This window comes from Lycorma delicatula, chromosome 5 (genome assembly GCF_047948215.1).
Source record: "Lycorma delicatula isolate Av1 chromosome 5, ASM4794821v1, whole genome shotgun sequence".
Lineage (NCBI taxonomy): Eukaryota > Metazoa > Arthropoda > Insecta > Hemiptera > Fulgoridae > Lycorma > Lycorma delicatula.
The window spans coordinates 78,683,506-78,703,423 of NC_134459.1; the positions used below are offsets into that span (position 1 = coordinate 78,683,506).

The 19,918-nt window shown below is 28.2% G+C and overlaps 1 protein-coding gene across 1 annotated transcript in view; it reads left to right on the forward strand.

Moving 5' to 3' along the window:
- LOC142325690 (nephrin-like) overlaps positions 1-19,918 on the forward strand; it is a 575,430-nt gene that overhangs the window by 141,538 nt on the left and 413,974 nt on the right. The window contains exon 3 of the mRNA XM_075367722.1: positions 14,204-14,403. Coding sequence (XP_075223837.1) covers positions 14,204-14,403 — 200 coding nt within the window. The remainder of the gene's footprint in view (positions 1-14,203; positions 14,404-19,918) is intronic.

Below are 19,918 nucleotides of genomic sequence, written 5' to 3' on the forward strand. Positions count from 1 at the left end.
TAACATTGGAATCGTTCCACCATTAACGTTTAACATTTTGCTTTAGTTGTTTACGAACACTGTTTTACTAATATATACAGAGCGAATATAAACTACTTAAGTTGAGCTAAGTCGTTAATTTCCATTTCGAAAAATATTCATAACCACACACAGTAGGAATAATTTAGGCTGCTCGGTAATGTAACAAGTGAAAATTAAATTCTCTAGTTTAAGAAAACTTTTTGAACATCAATGAAAATTTCATACTGAAAACATCGGCTAACAAAATGTTAAAAAGATAACATAAACTGAATAAATGAATAAAATATGACATTTCATTTCACTCAGCCTTACTTTTAAGTATTGTTTTGTTTACCTATATAATGCTGGAATTGCGGAGTTAGTTTATTTTCAGTTTGTCCAAACAACAACTAGTCAATCCATATAATTTCAGCAGTAATTTTTTGAGTAATAAAAGCATTTAATTTGAGCATATAATTTGAATGGTTTTTTATATTAATGTATATTTTAATTATTGATAAAGAATATGAAACCGTAGTTTAACATTTTTAAACTTGTAAAAATCTTGAAAATATATATTACGTTGGAAATAAAAATTAAAAATATAAATGACCATTTAAAAATATAAACAACCATTTTATTATTCGTCTCTAGGATCGTATAATCTATGTCATAACGTAATTGTGCAATAAATAAATCAACCCATCCGGTTGGTCTAGTGATAAAATTCATTATCGTAATCAGCTAACTTCGAAGTCGAGGGTCCTTAGGTTCAAATCCTAATAATAATAGTTAATTTTATTCGGATTTGAATACAAGATAGTGGATATCGGTGCTCTTTGTTTGTTGGGGTTCAATTAACCACAAGTTTCAGGATTGATCGGCCTGAATTTTTTCAAGACTACACGTTTTCCAGTACATTTACTATAACACTCCGGTCACTGGTAACTTTAATTATTGATACAACTATAAATAAAAAATATTAAAACAAAAAAATCATGTCAGTAATTTTAGGTTTGATGTTTAATATCTAACAAAGACGTACTTCTTAGTATTTTCGCGGAAGAATCAAGGGAAAACATGAATAAACATTAATGAAAGCAATATAGCAGTCCACAAAATTACTCGTATAAACAAAAAATTATTTATTAACACACATTGTAAGTTATATATAAATGGATATTAACACATAAAAATAAATTTTATAAAAAATTGCTATGCAACCGCGTGAAATAAATAGTTATTCAAATAAATTGAAAAACAACAATGTGCTCTAAAAACCATTTGCAAAACATTTTGTATAAACTTTAAATCTACATGGTCATTTCCATTGTTAAGCTTTCATTATCAGAAAGGAAAAAACCAACAACAAAGTTGTTACACTTTCCTATCATTGATTATTTATTACAGTGAAAAAATAATAAGCTAAAATTTATTTGTTAGGGATGAAATTTTCTTGTAATATTATTATAGAAAGTTAATTATAATTATAAAAATAAATAAACTAAAAAATGTTTTACAAATTAAAAAGATCTATAATTTTGGTCGGTTCCCCCCAATATTGCCCCTAAATTATTTTTTGGGCCAATTGCATGCGATATTACCTAGCTTAGAAATACATAAAAGAATTCGGTTAAAAAATATGCAATAAGTAAAGATAGATTTTTCGATTTTTGGGGAAGAGAATTTAATGGCAGTTATTTTTTAAATGGCAAGATAAGTCATGTATACATGTACTGAGCTTAATATAAAAAGGTGTAGTGTAGGTGTAGTGTATTACAAATTTTTGAGAAGATTGATCTCCAAAAAACTATCTACCCCCGCCTGCTGGAGACATTGACCCAAAGTTTTACAAGCCAATTTCCACAATATACACAAATTTATGTTCATAATTTCATCAAAATCAGTTTTTCCCATCAAAATGTATTAAGATCCAAACACTCCAATACACACATACATAGGAACACTATCACCTCTTTTTTTTTTAAATTTTTTTGGAATCCTTGAGTCATGATACAACGAGAATTGTAATATAACCCATACTCTGTTTTTTGACTGATAAATATAATTTCCTTCTTCCAGCATGATTCAACAGCTATGCCAGAAAATTAAAAAAAAAAAAGAAATTGTAAATATTTAATATTATTGACAAATTAACAGTACTAAATACTATCAAACAAATAATTTTAACTGGACGTTAGAATAAGAATATAAAATAAATAAATACAAAAGACTTTTGTTTTTTTAGGTATTCAGTCCCAATTTAATGTCGTATTTAATCCCAATAGAAAGAATAAATTTAATTTACAAACATCCAAGCCATTTAATATTCCAACCCAAATTTCCACTACGGTTATTACGTGCTTCTTAATAAGTCGAGAGTACCGAATTTATTAATGTTTGTATCACTGGAAAAACAAGATTACGCTATGAAAACTATTACGAAAGAATTTACCTATAATCTTACGAAATTTATTTATTTTAATAAAGTTTTCTAAAGGTACAACTTAGTTCAGTAGTTTTGAACTCAACTTACTGAGTTCAGTGATAGCATACAGAAAAGAAGCTGAAAAAAATTTAACAAACGCACCAAAACAATCTTATTTTAGAAGAATAGAAAATAAAATTGGATACAATCAGTTACAGGTTGGGTACGTAAAATCTCAAAAAAAAAAAATGAAGATAACATGAACCTAAAAGTATGAAAGTAATTTTAAGGAAGGGGAACAGTTTAATATTCTTCGGTTTAAAATCTTTCACAATGAATTTCAACTTTTAACTTAGATATTGATTCCGTATCGTTGTTTAATGAATGAAAAATGAATGATAGAAAAAATGATAAAGAATGAAAATTCTTTATCATTACTGATAAAATAACTTACAACATTTTTTGAATTCTGTAAATTTAAAAAAAAGAACATTTTTCTAAACAAATATCCTTTTTTGACTAGTTTTTAGATAATATTAGGATACTGTCGATTTCTAGGGTCTTCTACGGTATTATATTATTTTGGATTCAGTATTTCTTTTAATCAGCCCTACATATCCTAAGTTGCAATTATTATTTTTTAATATCAATTTCATAGATATCTGTTATTTCTGCGAGTTTAGTTTTATCTTTCTTTTAAGCATTTCTTAGGACAGAAGCCAATTTGTTAGACGTAACTTCGGTAATGTTAAAGTTCTGATTCTATAAAATATTCTTTACCTTGCGCTATAAGGAGAACTATATGCAGTATTTCTCCACAATTGTTTTGAAGTAAGATTGTTTAAACTGCGTTTGTTAAACTTTTTTCTGATTTTTTTTTTTGTATACTGTCGTTGAACTAAGGTTGAGTTTAAAACCATTGTTCTCAGCTGTACCTTTGGAGTATTTTATTAAAATAAATAAATTTCATGAGATTTTACGCAAAATTTTTTATAAACAGTTTTTTAGAGAGTAATCTTGTTTACCAATGATAAAAAAATAAATGTATTTGGTATGCAATAAAATTATAATTTTAAAAGGGCTATTTGATAAATATTTAACTACCTATTTCCCTTTCATTTGAGATATATACAAAAGATACAGGCTCATCTGTAAGTATTAATAAATATTATTTAAAATATCATCGAAAGAATATTATTGTTTCTGTAAAATGAAACTTTTGAATTTTATTTTATATATAAATTTTCCATTTTTTTTTTTTTTTAAACTAACTTTAGCCTTTCTTCTTTGTCCATATCATAATGTGTATGCACATTACATAATGTGTATGTAAATTAAAAAATATATATATATATTTTAAAAGGCAGTGCTGTTTTTTAGTCCTGTGATAAATGTATTCTGTCTAGTGAAAACGTAATTAAAAGAATTTATATCTCATCCGAATCATTAAATCTGAAATGCCTAGCAAACAAGGTTAGCACTATATTTTTAGAAAAAAAAATATTTCACCTTCTAAAATAAAAAAGTTTTTTAAGTTTTGCTTTATTGTAATTATATTCAAATTATTATTGGTTAATAAAACTACTAAATATATTGAGAAATTTTTCGCTGGACGATCTACTTGCATTACTCCTAACACAATTTTTTTGAATAAATATATATTAAAAGTATATTTATACATATTTGAAATGATTGTTTAGGATTCACTTAAATTTCTCTTATTCATTTATTTGTTAGAAAATCAGGCTTTTCTTAATCTTCGATGGTCAGATAAGGTACTACATTTGAATAGTACATTTTTAAAGTACTACTGCATTTAAATTTTAATAATTCTGTATTTTCTTGAACTCAAGCATGAAGAAATTTTACAGCTTTTACTCATAACTTATTCACCCAACACAAGGTTTTGCTCTACAAAATATTTTTTTAAAACTCTTTTGGACCTTTACAATATCTTTTAATTTTTTTTAACATCTATTTTATTTTTTTATAACATTACTTTTGGTTGAGCTATAAAAGAAGAAAAATAATAAAAACTTTAAATCCATCTCAACCTTTCTGGTTAAAATTTCATCTATAACGACCAGTTATCTTCTTTAATATAACTATACTATCTAATATACTTTATCTAAAATTTCCTTTCACATAAGACATTGTAAAAGAAATACTCCAAATTACCTATTCACATAAATAACTGGTGAGATGTGAGATAAATCCAGCAAATTGTATTAAAAGATTGAAAAGAAAATGGTACAGGGATCTTTTCTATTGAGAGTTTCATAACTCTTAAATCTTATATATCTTTTCAGTGTAATAATTACTTTCAATGTGATATCTTTTTCCATTTCAAAATTATATCCGTAATGCAATATTATTGAATGTTTGTTTTATTATAACGCCATCTTGTTTTTATTTAATAGTTTTGTTGTGCTTTATATTATAAATTTGATATGCCTTTCACAAAAATAAATTTTTTTTAAAGTTTAGAAAAAAATTATTTCCATTTATTAAAATCTATAAAATAAAAATGTAAATGTTCATTTGTTCAAAATCTTAAATCTCAGAAAGTTCTTTACCGATTGCTTTGAAATTTTGACACAACGTTGCATTCGAATACGCGCGTGTTTTTATATATCTACTACTTATATACCAAAAATGTTACACCTGTGACAAGTAAAAACATGTTTGTTTTTTTAAAAACAGCGCTATCTGTTGGACGTAAAAGCAGCACACGCTATATTAAATATTTTAGAATTCCATTTTCAATGATACGTGTGTCCGCTATAGACTAAAAAACTACTGGATTGATTTACGCGCGGGGAAAAAGGGAGATAGGGAAAAATCGAAAAGGTAAAAGGGAAGAAGGGGAAAAGGAAATTGAAAGGGGAAAGAGGGGGAAAAGGGAAATGGGAAAAGAGGACAGAGAAATTGAAATAAGGGAAAGATAAATGTGATAAGGGGTGAAAGGGGAAACTGGGGAAAGAGAAAGGGGGAAATGAGGGTGATGAAATGGGAAAAGGGAAAGGTTAAATTTTGTGAAGTTCCGTAATTTTCATTTTGTTAATTTTTTATCAAACTTTCAATTGTCTTCATTTAATCTATATATATATATATATATATATATATATATATTTATTATTACTATAAGTCGAGAACTTCCCAATGGAAGACGTTAAGCATTCCACGATTCATATTTCTTTCGCTTGGCATTCTTCTTTTCCTTCCAAAATTCTTTCATTCTTTCAGAAAAGGCCTTCTTCCGTTCTTCAGACCATTTCGGATGATGTTGTTTAGGCTTCGAAGCTTCTGGTTTAACTTCCCATTTATCTATTTTATTTCTGTATGCCTTGTTTGTAGTCGGTATGCGTAGTCGGTTTTCCGGCAGCCTGCAAATGTGTCCGAAGAATTTCATTCGTCTTTTCCTTATGTCAGTTTCGATATTAGAGTGTTTCAACAATTTCTTTCGGTTGTAATCTGTATCCTTCTTCAGTTTGTCTCGGTCCCAATATTTTCCTCATAATCTTCCTTTCCTGTTTCTTTATTTCTTCTATTTCGGTTTTCCTATTTAAGGTCAATGTTTCACTGGTATATAATGCTGTGGGTTTAATAACTGTGTTGTAATGCCGGATTTTCGTTTGGCGCGTGAAGGATTTCTTGTTGTAGAAATTTTGCATTAAATCTAGAACTTTCCTGATCTTCTCCAGTCGGTCCAATTGACTTGGTTTCTCAGAGTTGTTCAGCATAAAATTCTCCAAGGTACTTAAAGTGAGAGACTATATTTTATTACTCCATATATTGTGTTTAAATTTGGGATTTCTATTCTGGAGCAGATGAATACTTTTATTTTTATATATACATTCAAAAATAGCAATAGCGAAGCATTTCCTGGTCTGCAAGTGTTAAATATTTGGAAAAAAAATTTTAAGAGAAATCAATGGTCAAAAACTCAAAGATAGTATTTATAAATTACGAAAATCAGGAGAAATTTACCAAAATGTTAAAAAAAAAATAGATCGTAACTATAGAAAAAAAAGACTCAAATTTTATGTGGTCATCTAATAGAATTGATGAAACTAGATTAACAAAACAAATATTTAACTTTTTTTAAAAAACGAAATCAAAACAAACTGAAAAATAAAAAAATTAAATATTTCTAAAGAAACTATTTTCATCAGCAAACTATTGGATGTATCTAAATTTCTAGAGAAACAGTAAAGGAAACCCAATGGATGGGCCGAAGAAAGGAGGAAAAAATTAAAGAAAGAATTTAGGAAAAGAAAGAAGGTTGGACTACGCATGCATGATTTCCCGGTTGTAAAAAAATACGATAAATAAAATTATTGTGTTGTATTGTAATACAATACAATACTTTATTGTGAATAAAAATGCATTTGCCTTAAAATCAGTTCTTCTCCATAATTGTTCTATTTTTAAAATATAGAAACTTCGGATAAAAGGAAAAGATGAGTTACCTTCCTCTTCTTAAGTCGGTAGACTCTCCCATTTCATTTACAGTTATTGTTTATTTTTGCTTTTTTTTAATGTAAATTTGAATCTTCATATTGAAAAAATTTATTTATTGAGAAGTATTTTCGATACATAGAAAAAAGCTGTAAAAAATAAATAACAATACCAGTTCGTAAAATAGCAGAGCCCATCCACCTCGTGGCGGCGTATAAACATTTTTTTCTTTCTTCCAGTTTCTAAATTTTAAAATCTAGTTAGGCTTGGCACTTTTTCTTGCTTGTGTGTTGTTTTTCTATATTATGTGTGTGAAATATAATTTCAAATATTATACTCACACATAATTCTTCGTCTGGTAATCTGTAATGAATTATTTATAAAGAAAATTTATTAATTAAAAATAATCATTTGTAAAAATTAAATTACAATTACCAAACAAAATAATTTTATCATAAAATTTCTTGTTTTAGTTTCAAATTTGGCTAAGTTGCATTTGTAAATTATACATTTATGAGTGTATGTTACAAGTCTATTTACTATTATCTTTACACTTAATATCAAAATATTTATTAATTCCAGAAAAATGACTGTTTTTCCACTTTCCTGCCTTGAACTTCATTAAATTTTTTTTTTAGAAATTTTTTTTAAAAAAATTAGGCATGAAGATTTGATCAGATAAACTTATTACTCCTTTTAAGGAAATTAATCATTTTGTTTTATTAATCTTCCTTACATCATAGTTTGAATAAATTAGAATAAAATATATTTTTATTTCCATTATGATGTATCATCAGAAACAAATATTTCCATCCAATTTTTTCATAGAAATATTTCAACCTCATCTCGTATACTTTCCGTACCGTTTTAAAATTTGTTTTATAAAAGTTTCAGGTTCAATTAATCCTTGGTTATCAACATGCATTATTACAAAAATATTATACCTAAACGAATATTGTACATACAATATAATATGAGAACCATATTTGAACGAAAAACAACGAATCTGAAATAAGTTTAAGATTTTATCTAAAATAGTTATTTTAGATTTAATAATCGTTTTGGGAATAATTTTATATGACAAAGTTTTCGTCTTTTTAAAAGATCTCAAAACTTCTATGAGTAATATTTGATTTAAGTCTACCCCAGCTTAAGATATGATTCCCGAACAACCTCTCTCTCTGCAGCCTTTTGAAACCTCAACTGCAAAATTTATAGTATAATTAGCCTATATATACATACCAGTTACCATATCAAATGTATAAGTTTTTTTGTCCAACCATTCCCAAGCTATTCTACTTATTACGCCAAACAAAAATATGAAAGGAAGGGTTTTTTCCTTGACATGATTACCATACTTCCGCCTTGTTACAGTAGATATATACTTTCCTAAAAAAAAAAAAAAAAGTTATACAGTTCCTCGAAGCAAAATCTCCAACAAATTTATAATAAATGTATATAAAATTAAATGTTGTACAAACGTGAATTATAATTGTATCTTTAAATGAATCCTCACTAGAATTAATAAAAATTGGTTCCTTGATGATAAAAGAATATGTATATTGACATTTTTGAAAAGTGTGTATTTTGAATGGTAGGGTGGAAATTAACTTAAAAAAATCAGATGTTAAAAAAATATTTAAAGAATTAATTACTGAAAGTACTATTGGATTGTAAAATTTACCCAACCTGATCTATGAATTAAAATGTCATCATTCTACGTTCACTTAAATTTTTTTAAATAATCATTTTTTATTTATTATATTCCAGTTTGTGTTCCTTCATAAAATTTTTCCTGTTGCTTATTTTTTTCATGATCCATAACTTTTACTTTTTTAGTCTACCTTAAATTAAATATAACTTGTATTTTGATTTTTCCAATTATTATCATCCCTTTTTTTTATTATGTGTGTAACATAATCAGTATTATTTTATCATTTATAGACACTTCTACATGTAAGTGACATTATACATGAATGTTATTGAAAACGTTAAGTTCGTATAATTTCTACGCATTTAATCTACATTAAATTTACACGTAATTATTTCCCAGTTAATAGTTAAAACTTGGCTAAACCGCACGCAGCAGCTACTGTAGTCTGACAAACACCATTACTACCTTCTGTTCTGGTAAATTAATTTAAAAATGATCAAAGTGAAAATATGATAATTTCATCCAAAGGAAAATGTTCACTTTTACTCCAGCCTAATATAAGCTCTTAAAAAACTTCTCCAGTGGATACTCAAAATTAAATATTTATAAGTTTCTTGAATGAATTAAAAAAAAAAAAAGAGTCAAAGATGAAAACACCGGAACCTATGTATTAAAATTACTGTTTTTAGGGTGGAAAAATGGGTATATATACGAATTTACTTATATTTTATTAAAGAATACTAATTAAAAATGTTTTGTTTGAAAATTGTGTTACTTATATGACCTTAATATTTGGTGAACATAAGATTGATTACTAATAATAATTAAATAAACTTCATAAATCATAATTATACATAGTGGATGTGCCTACGAATATTTTTGAACACCCTAAACGTCAATTAATAGGGCTTATACTGTAGAAAAATAGAAAGAACCGCTAATTTTGTAATAAAGATTAAATTCATATCTGTTATTCGCTAATTTTTAGGTAAACCACATTATAACAACAGGCTATTTCTTGACAAAAATGATTTGCCTGGAATAGTCTGATATAAAGAGTAAATAGAATGCCAACAATTAATCAACCTGTGCTGTAACAATTAATCAGGTTGTAAAAAAATTGTTACTATTCTCAAGGTATCCGTTTGCTTTTTTTTTAGTTTTAATTCACTTGCAAAGAGCATTTTTTTTTAATGCAGCGTTAAACTGTTTAAAAAATATAAAGAAATATGAAAAATGTACCAAACAGCAGTAGATTTTAATAATACAATTTTTAACTAACGTATTTCATTATTTCTGAGCCAATTTGGCTATTCATAAGTTTCCGTATTCTGATAACGTTGGAACAGGATTTTTTACCAATAACCAGTTCTGTCTTTGGTTACACGTTATATGTTAAATTACCAAGAGATCCATTTGAGGACCTTTTCTTTTATTTAAATTATTTCAAACAATAGAATTCAATTATATACGCTGTTGTACTTGATCCTAAATTGTGATGCTACGTAAATCTTACGGTTTAAATTACGGTGCTAAATTGAAGTATTTGATTATTTTTATAACAGATTTTTAATAAAATACAGTGAATCAGAAAAAATGAAAAAATTATTTTTTTCCCTGAAAAAAGTTTGTTGAAAATAATACTATAGCATTAAACTGCTCGGTTTTTGTTTAGATCCTACTATAATTTCAATTGCAAAACATACAATTAAATGAATGAGGTAAATTCTCACGATTTTTTAAAAATTTTATTAAAATTAATTGTTCGTTTCCGTTAAGTTCTTTGGTTTCGTTATAGTTAGCTATTTTTTGTAAGCCACGTAATTTATGCAGTTAAAGCGTGATTTCTTCTTATGGTTATATTGATGATTTAAAAGAAGTCAAGCTAATTTTGAAGAAATCTATAAAAAATAACCAGATAAAATGTCTTAACAACAAATTGATGACTGTATTAATATTTTTTTAAACATTAAAGTCTAATTTGTGGTATAAATAATTTCAATAATTATCCAAAGAGGAATGAAACACATTGCTTCAACACAATAAATAATGTCAATGTAAACTGTTCTGAGGGTAGAATATCGTTATTTCTTTCCAGGGCATGTATGGAAAAAAAAACATATGCCAGAGAGGCCGCATTAACTCCTTTTTTTAGGAAACTTCTCTTAAAAGGATGGCTTTCAAGATCTTTTTATTCTGTGCACATATTTCTTACAAATCGGTTAGTCACATATTTTTTAAGCAAGCAGTATTTTGTGGAACTAATTTATAAGATATAAGAGCAACAGTAATGTTGCATTTATTTCTTATATACATTAAATTCCCTTTTTAAATTTTTTAGTGTTTTTACTCAATTAACCCAAAAAACTTAAAAATATCTATAAATCACAAAAAAGATTTCCTTTTTCTTTTAATAAAAAAACTGTACACAATTAGTTCATGGGTAAATGACCGTTTATTATTATTAATATTTATGAAATAATAAAAAAAAAAACTTAACTAGTAAATCGATAAGGGTAAAAAAAATGCAAAAGTTAATTTTCTAAGACATAATTTTTGCAGTAAAAGCTAATTAAAAACAAATAAAAAGTATGAAATTTGAATTTTTTATCTAATATATAATCAGTCAATATAAATATACGAGTTTAAGGTAGTCTTAATGATTATGAAAATAGTCTAAAATTAAAAATTTTGTACTATACGACATAAACGTTTAACAGATCTACTCTTATTTTTACTTTCCCAGCTATAGCAAATACATGCAGCTGTATCAGCTGTGAGAAGGTATATAAATCGGTCAAAAAAAAAGTTTGATATTTTTTTTAATTTTTGTGCCTTTTGGCGACATTTATTTTTTTATTTTTGCAAAAACGTAGGTTTAAATAAAATGTAGATAATCTGCTAAAAAAAATATTTTATTCCAAAGCTACCAAGTCCAAAAATGCTATTTTTGTCAGACGGAGTTTTGCATGTATGTATCTCGGCTTGGAATTTTTTTCTTATAACTCTGGACCCCGTTGACCGATTATCTTGAAGTTTGGTTTAAGACAGGTACTACCTTCTGGAGAAATATATTAAATATTTGAAAAAAATTAGAAAAAGAGAGAGGTGGTTTGGCTGAAAAATGTTCAAAAATTTCTTTATTGGAGCATTAAGAAACATTTTTTTTCTTAATAAAGTTGAAGTTTTTTACCAAAATCACAAATTACCGAAACTTTTTACTTAATATTCACTCTGCCACAAGAAATGACTTTAAATATTTTTCTTCATAAAAGAAGTCAAAGGGAGTTTTTGCATTTATATTTTCAATATCAATAGACCTTCAAACCGCCTTAAAATGTTTTTGCCTGTCCCGCTCCAATGGTCTGTGGTAACAAAAAATAACTTTTTAATTTTTTTTTCTAATTCAAATTCATCTTGTTACATTTAAAATGTAAAAATATTAATTTTTTGATACCCTTACTCTTTCTTGAAAAAATAAAATTTGGCATGGTTTATACCCTTTCCTAAAAAATTACAACTTTGTTTTTTTAGAATTATTGTTGTATCTTGTATCTTTTTATTTTTTTAACTTTTTTAAAAGGTTATTTTTTAAATTTATCATCATCAGATAGGGATTATTTTCTTAAAAATCAATTTTACCCAATTTTTTCCCGTTGAGTATGGGAGCTTCCAAAATGATAAAAAACTTTTTTTTTGTAATTTCAAATTTTTAATGCTCAAAACGTATTTTCTTAAAAGTAATTAAAACACTTACTATCCCTTCTCTGATGGGAAAAGCTCCCAAATTTTAAAAAAAAAAAAAATATCAATTTTTTTTTTCTAATTAATTAGATTAAATTTTTTAATTATATCAATTGAACTGCATAACTGGGAAATTTATGCAGTTCACTGCCGGTATTTTTGTACACTGTAATCTGGAATGAAGTATAATGACCAGAATAAAATACCTCTATGTAGTCATGCGTCTATTAATTTATAAAAAATATGTTATTATTATTATTATTATTAAAATGAGGAACTTGTGTTATATATTTTTTTAAATTTATTCTTTAGTTTATGAACAGCTGTTCTATGTAGTTAAACAAATCCATTCTGTATTGCGCAACGCGTTATATAAATAAGGTTTTTATTTTCTTTCTTTCTTTCTTTCTTTCTATCCATTTTTCTATCGTTCTCTTTCAGTCTCTCTCTCTTTCACTCTTTCCCTCTGTGTAAATTTATATATTTGACTTAGGGAGAGATAGTGTATTACTTTAGGGAAGTTCGATTGTGTCTGTGTGTATGTTTTGTTTTTGTGAGCTTCTATGTACGTGTGATTGTATGCTGGGAGAAGTTTTGGATACATAAATATAGCAGTGAATGCATGAGTTGATGGGTGCGGGTGTATATGTGTGTGTATGTGTATTTGTATAAGCGTATCCGTCGGTCGGTGTTTTGGATTAGGATGATATCGGTGTCTCTCACATTTTGTATAGCAGTGGTTTGAAAGGATGTGAAGTGGATAGCTTTTGATTCCAAAACTCCTATCACTGGCCATTGTCGTTATACCAGGAAAGCAGGCAGGCGAGTGAGCACGGAGTTTACGGCCGGAAGGATGCAAGGTGATTTTCCCTTCATGCACAGGACTTACGAATCCCTCATTCTCCAATAGTTCCCCTTCGTATAAACGTTCTCTGTGAACCAGCGAGCTATGAAAATGATGGCCATTTAGAGCGTTTGAAGTTTCTGTTATCGAGCATCATAATTTAATAGAAAGTCGTAACCTTTACAAGATCCTTTTTAACTTTTGTCCTCAACTTTTTTTTTTAGGTACTATGACTAAACATCTATAAAATGCAATGGACGAACATACATGTTAAAAAGTTCATCATTTATCTTTTACATCTTATATAATGAAACAAATTAATTAATTAAACAGATACAGAAGGGGAAAATTAATATATTGGTCTAAAAATGTTTTTCTTCATTAAAATCAAAATCTTCTGTATTACAAACTTTCTAAAATTATTTGTTTATGAAAATAGAAAAATACAATTTAAAACTAAATAAAACTTATTTTAATTATTTGAATTTTTTAAAAGCTGTTTGTTTGCCTAATCTGTATAGTTCATTAAGGAAAGTTACTCTACCAATTTTACGATTGTACGTTTTCGTAGAATACTGAAATAATTTAAAAAGTGAAATAAATAAGACATTCATTTAATATTAATTTTAACTCTGAATTTAAACTTGTCTTTCGAGCTAAACATATGAGTTTTTTTTTTAAAGTTATTTGGTACTGTTTTTTTTTTATTGTAATAGAATTGTACACTTCGGAAAATTTCTATCAATTCACATTCAACAACATTCAAAATCGGCATGCTTATTTTGAATCGTATTTAAAACTGAAAACTAAACATTGCATATTCGACAAGCCTTGATTCACAAATATTTATAATAGCAAATGTATTTCCTTACTGCAGTTACAGTGTTCAGTTATTAGCCGCATTAATAAATATTAATTTAATTTAATTTACAGGTAGAACTTCTTACAAACCAAATGATTTCTATCTACGTGTAATCTTAAAAGATCTGATTACAGTTTTATAAAAAAAAAAACTTGCTTCTCGTTATACGGTTAATATTACACACGTATTTTTTTGTTTTTATTTTTACAGATACGACACGAGAAAATCAACGCCAACTCACTGGGCAGAACCAAGTAGCCTTCACGATCGCGCCGAATTCCTTGTTAAAGAAACTCCTGCCGTTCTTCGGCTTCAAAATGTAAAGGAAAGCGATAAAGGTGTCTATAGATGTCGAGTCGACTTTAAAAAATCACCTACTCGAAATATCAAGGTCAACTTGTTCATTATTAGTAAGTATTTATATTTTTTTAGAATACTTTTTAACAATGCTTAGGAGATACACACGCACACACGCGCGCGTTTGTGTATGTTTCGATTTTATTCACGTCTATTATTAATTTCAATTTATAAGAAACATTTTGATTTTAAGTTGCAAATTTGTCGTAGTAATCTGTATAACAGAAGAAAAGAACAAATGTTAAAAACTTTACACACACTCATAATGTAACATCATCAAATAAATTTTTAAGGTTTTATTTTTACCGACTTTTCGAAGAAAAGTATGATATTACTTTCGGTCGCGTGGTGGGAATGCGGGTGAAATTGAATTTTCTTTACATTTTGTGGTAACCACTTCCTTTAAAATGTGATTTCCTTTTTTATATACACACATATTTATATATATATATATATATATATATATATATATATATATATATATAATTGACTATGTATAATATTTGTGGCTCGAAAATCTCCAAAATTACTAGATCAATTTAATTGAAATTCAGCTGTGCTATCGTGAATCTGAAGTTGTGCATGTAAAAATTTGATGAAGATTGATTGAGTCTGTTCCTTTAATTTGAGTTATGTTTTTGATTGAGTTATGTTCAATTTAAGGTCGAAAACAGACAACATAACCTCAATTTGAGATTTTTCGGTCGCATGGTGGAATTGAGGGGTGAAAATAAATTTTCTTTACGTTTTGAGACATGTTTACAAAAATACCACTAATGTATAAAATTTTGTGGCTCGAAAATTTCTAAAGCCACCAGATCAATTTCACTGAAATTTAGATGTGTTATAGTAATGTACTTGAAGATGTGCATGTGGACATTTTTGATGATTGGTTGAGTAGCCCTTGAATTACGTTCTATTTAAGGTTGACAACAGACAACGTAACCTAAATTTGAGATATGTTGACTTTGTATTGGTTTAGTTTTCATACGCGCTTATGCAACGTGTCATAGCGGTGAGTAAGTCTAATGTTGATGAACGTGTGTAGAATCTACTCGTTAATCTCACGTATGTATTGCGTAGTACTCTGAAAATAAGTGCTTTTTTGAGTGCGAAATAGTAAAGGCGTTGGAAACAAAAATTGATCTTCTTGCGCAGAACTGTGCAAGTCTTTTTTTAATTCAAATACAATTCTGAGAAAATTAATATTTTATAAAAATAATCATAATTATAAGAATAATCATTATACTTTTTCAATGTATACACCTTAGATTTTGTTTTAAATTGTGCTTTATTACGACAGATTCATGACATAAAGGTAAGAGATTAATACATCTTTACCTTCAGCAATAGGGTATCTGTTAAAATGTCTTAAATTTTACTTACAACCTATTGATTTAAAACCTTTCTTTATCGCGTCTTCTTAAATAAATGTTGCTTCTGAATGGAGATGGTTTTCATCCTCTATAAAAGGAATAAATAATAAATTTTTTAATGTTTGTTAATAGTTTTTCTTTACGCGAATATTTATATTTGAGTTTGACCTGGAATGAAAAATTTCGACTCTCATTGATTTTACTATAGTAAAAGTATTAAAAAAACTGAAATCGAATTGTAAGAATGAATATTGTGGAAAAGAATACTGTCTCATATTATTTAATTTTAGAACTTTTAATGAGAAGAAAACAGAATTTCTTATCCATTCCAATATACGTGTATTATTTGATTCAGTACCACCCATCGCTAAAATGATAAAAACTGAATTTTTATAAAAATTTTAACTTTTGAAATTATTGCAGAAGACCTTTCTTGTTTAGTTTCAGATTTTAATTAAATTTCCAAATCTTACTTAGTAAAACAAACTCTGACTAATTTCCTTTTTTTTATTTCTAAATTCTAAACGGTATTAGTTTTGTTTACGTATTTACTTACTATGTATATACAATATGTCTTTTATTAATTAACTATAAAAAGTATGAAATGAAAAAACTAATAAGAATCAAATTTTAAACTTTTAGTTGGAACGCAGATGTTTGGTGCATATAATTGAATTATCTCAGATTAAGTAGAAAAATTTTCAAAGATCGCTGGTTATTAATACGAATTGACTGTTATATTCTACAACCAGTTAATTTTGTAATTTAGTTAAAAAACTTAATATTATTAAAAATTACATTTAAATATTTATAGTTAATATTTAAAAATCTGATGTGGATACTATGACTTCCTTATACGCCTATTAAATTATATATACACTTTTTTTTTTAAACGAAAAGTACATAAAATTTTATTTCATCAATAACTTCCGATATTAGGGATGAACAGAATGAACCACTGTAGTGGTTAATATCACTTTAATTTCTGTAGGCTTTGCAACCTGATATTCAATATTATATTCATCTCTGGGAAGATTACGTCCTGACACCGTAGGGAAAGCCATCCTCCGCCATCCCCTCTGTTCCTAGCCCTTATGGGCTTTACCAAAGGACATCTTCGAAACCTCGGCTTTTGACATATCCCAATCCACCTCGGCCAGAATGCCAACGATGTAAATACCACGAGTGACATTCTCATTGATGTACTACTATTTAATGAACTAAAAATAAAACACATCTCACCGAGTCTTAAGTAAGACTGAAAGGACTTAACGAAACAAAGGAACTGAACTACCTACCCGTAGAAAGTAAAAGTGAGTTCAACATACAACACGAAACGTAAAAATCTTACACGGAACAATAACACAGTAATAACGAAACAAAACAAAACAAAGGACAAAAACATAATTAATAAAACAAAACATTAACAAAAACAGAAAACAAGAGAAATCCAAGCAGGACTCTAGATTCCCTTAACAATCATCTCCTTTGCCAAATACACTATAAAACTTTCCACTGTTGCAATCTGGCCTGACGTTTCTAGTTTATACGGATATCCAACGCCGACCCGATAAGATCAAGCCGACGGATGGTCTCCGTACGCATTAACTCGAACTTCGAGCACTCATAAAAATCATGGAAGGTGTCATCTAATTGTCCACACTCAGAACACCACTGAATTTACCAGGCCGAATTTATGCAGTCTGTCCCTAAAAGTACCAGGGCCGGATAGAAATAGCGTCACATATTTATTAGGGTGTACCCTAGAGGAGTCCCGCAATCCAACAACAATTGGAATAGATCATGTGTATAACGCCCATCCTCTGTCCCATTCCATTTGGCCTCCACAAGGCATTGCCATGTTGTTCAATTTCTCGAATTCTATCCGAAATCAACTCGCCAGACTTCTTAGCAACATATCATTGCTGCTTCTCAGACGCAATTAAGTCTATCGGTTTCACGCCTGCAATCTCCAAAACTGTCTTGATAACCATCCGTTACCGTTAACAATATTAGGCGCTGAGCCCTTAATAATATGTACCGATAACATCGGAAACCACGTCATTCCTCATAGTTCTTGATAAGAACTATGAGAATAATTTATCTTTGAGAATGGCTGTGCTATCTTTTGAAAATTATTTCGCCTCAAATCAGGTCGCTTATAAAAATTATGGTAAGATTTGTAATATATACACTACTAAAAAAAAACCTCCAAGTAATGCATTCGGTTTTTTGTTTTTTAATATGTCTTTACTCCTTTGTCTTTGGCAAATTCAAAAACTAACAACCTAAATGAAAAATTCATACACTGTTTTAAAACTACTCCTTCCGTGTATCAAAGGGTTTATGGTAGTAATGTAAACTCCAGTATCACCGGAATTTTAGTCCTTTCGTACCCCTGATTATAATATTAATAACACCTAAAAAATAAACTTAAAAAAAAGATACAGTCTAATTATGAGAGAAACATATTACTCATCCACCACTTTGGAACTTTGAAATCCTGGGTATTCAAGTTTTTTCGCGTTCTTTCTTCAGAGAAAAATAAAAATACTATTCAGAAGAAATACATATTCAAGCTCACTTACCACATAAGGCCTATTACACTCAACCCCTAAATTTTCAAAAATTGAAGAATTTGAAATTTGATTTTACGAAATCCGTTCTACCTTCAAAAAACTTAAGTTATGTAGAAGACTATAAGGTTCACACCTTCTAGTCATCAAAGAGATGATTTACTTTGAATTAATAGAAGCTAAAACATTCAAAAATCGTTTTACTTCAAATGTGTTTTACCGTAAGAAAGAAATTAATTATCGATTATTTTTTTTTTTGTCTTCAGTCATTTGACTGGTTTGATGCAGCTCTCCAAGATTCCCTATCTAGTGCTAGTCGTTTCATTTCAGTATACCCTCTACATCCTACATCCCCAACAATTTGTTTTACATACTCCAAACGTGGCCTGCCTACACAATTTTTCCCTTCTACCTGTCCTTCCAATATTAAAGCGACTATTCCAGGATGCCTTAGTATGTGGCCTATAAGTCTGTCTCTTCTTTTAACTATATTTTTCCAAATGCTTCTTTCTTCATCTATTTGCCGCAATACCTCTTCATTTGTCACTTTATCCACCCATCTGATTTTTAACATTCTCCAATAGCACCACATTTCAAAAGCTTCTAATCTTTTCTTCTCAGATACTCCGATTGTCCAAGTTTCACTTCCATATAAAGCGACACTCCAAACATACACTTTCAAAAATCTTTTCCTGACATTTAAATTAATTTTTGATGTAAACAAATTATATTTCTTACTGAAGGCTCGTTTAGCTTGTGCTATTCGGCATTTTATATCGCTCCTGCTTCGTCCATCTTTAGTAATTTTACTTCCCAAATAACAAAATTCTTCTACCTCCATAATCTTTTCTCCTCCTATTTTCACATTCAGCGGTCCATCTTTGTTATTTCTACTACATTTCATTACTTTTGTTTTGTTCTTGTTTATTTTCATGCGATAGTTCTTGCGTAGGACTTCATCTATGCCGTTCATTGTTTCTTCTAAATCCTTTTTACCTAGAATTACTATATCATCAGCAAATCGTAGCATCTTTATCTTTTCACCTTGTACTGTTACTCCGAATCTAAATTGTTCTTTAACATCATTAACTGCTAGTTCCATGTAAAGATTAAAAAGTAACGGAGATAGGGAACATCCTTGTCGGACTCCCTTTCTTATTACGGCTTCTTTCTTATGTTCTTCAATTGTTACTGTTGCTGTTTGGTTCCTGTACATGTTAGCAATTGTTCTTCTATCTCTGTATTTGAACCCTAATTTTTTTTAAATGCTGAACATTTTATTCCAGTCTACGTTATCGAATGCCTTTTCTAGGTCTATAAACGCCAAGTATGTTGGTTTGTTTTTCTTTAATCTTCCTTCTACTATTAATCTGAGGCCTAAAATTGCTTCCCTTGTCCCTATACTTTTCCTGAAACCAAATTGGTCTTCTCCTAACACTTCTTCCACTCTCCTCTCAATTCTTCTGTATAAAATTCTAGTTAAGATTTTTGATGCATGACTAGTTAAACTAATTGTTCTGTATTCTTCACATTTATCTGCCCCTGCTTTCTTTGGTATCATAACTATAACACTTTTTTTGAAGTCTGATGGAAATTCCCCATTTTCATGAATATTA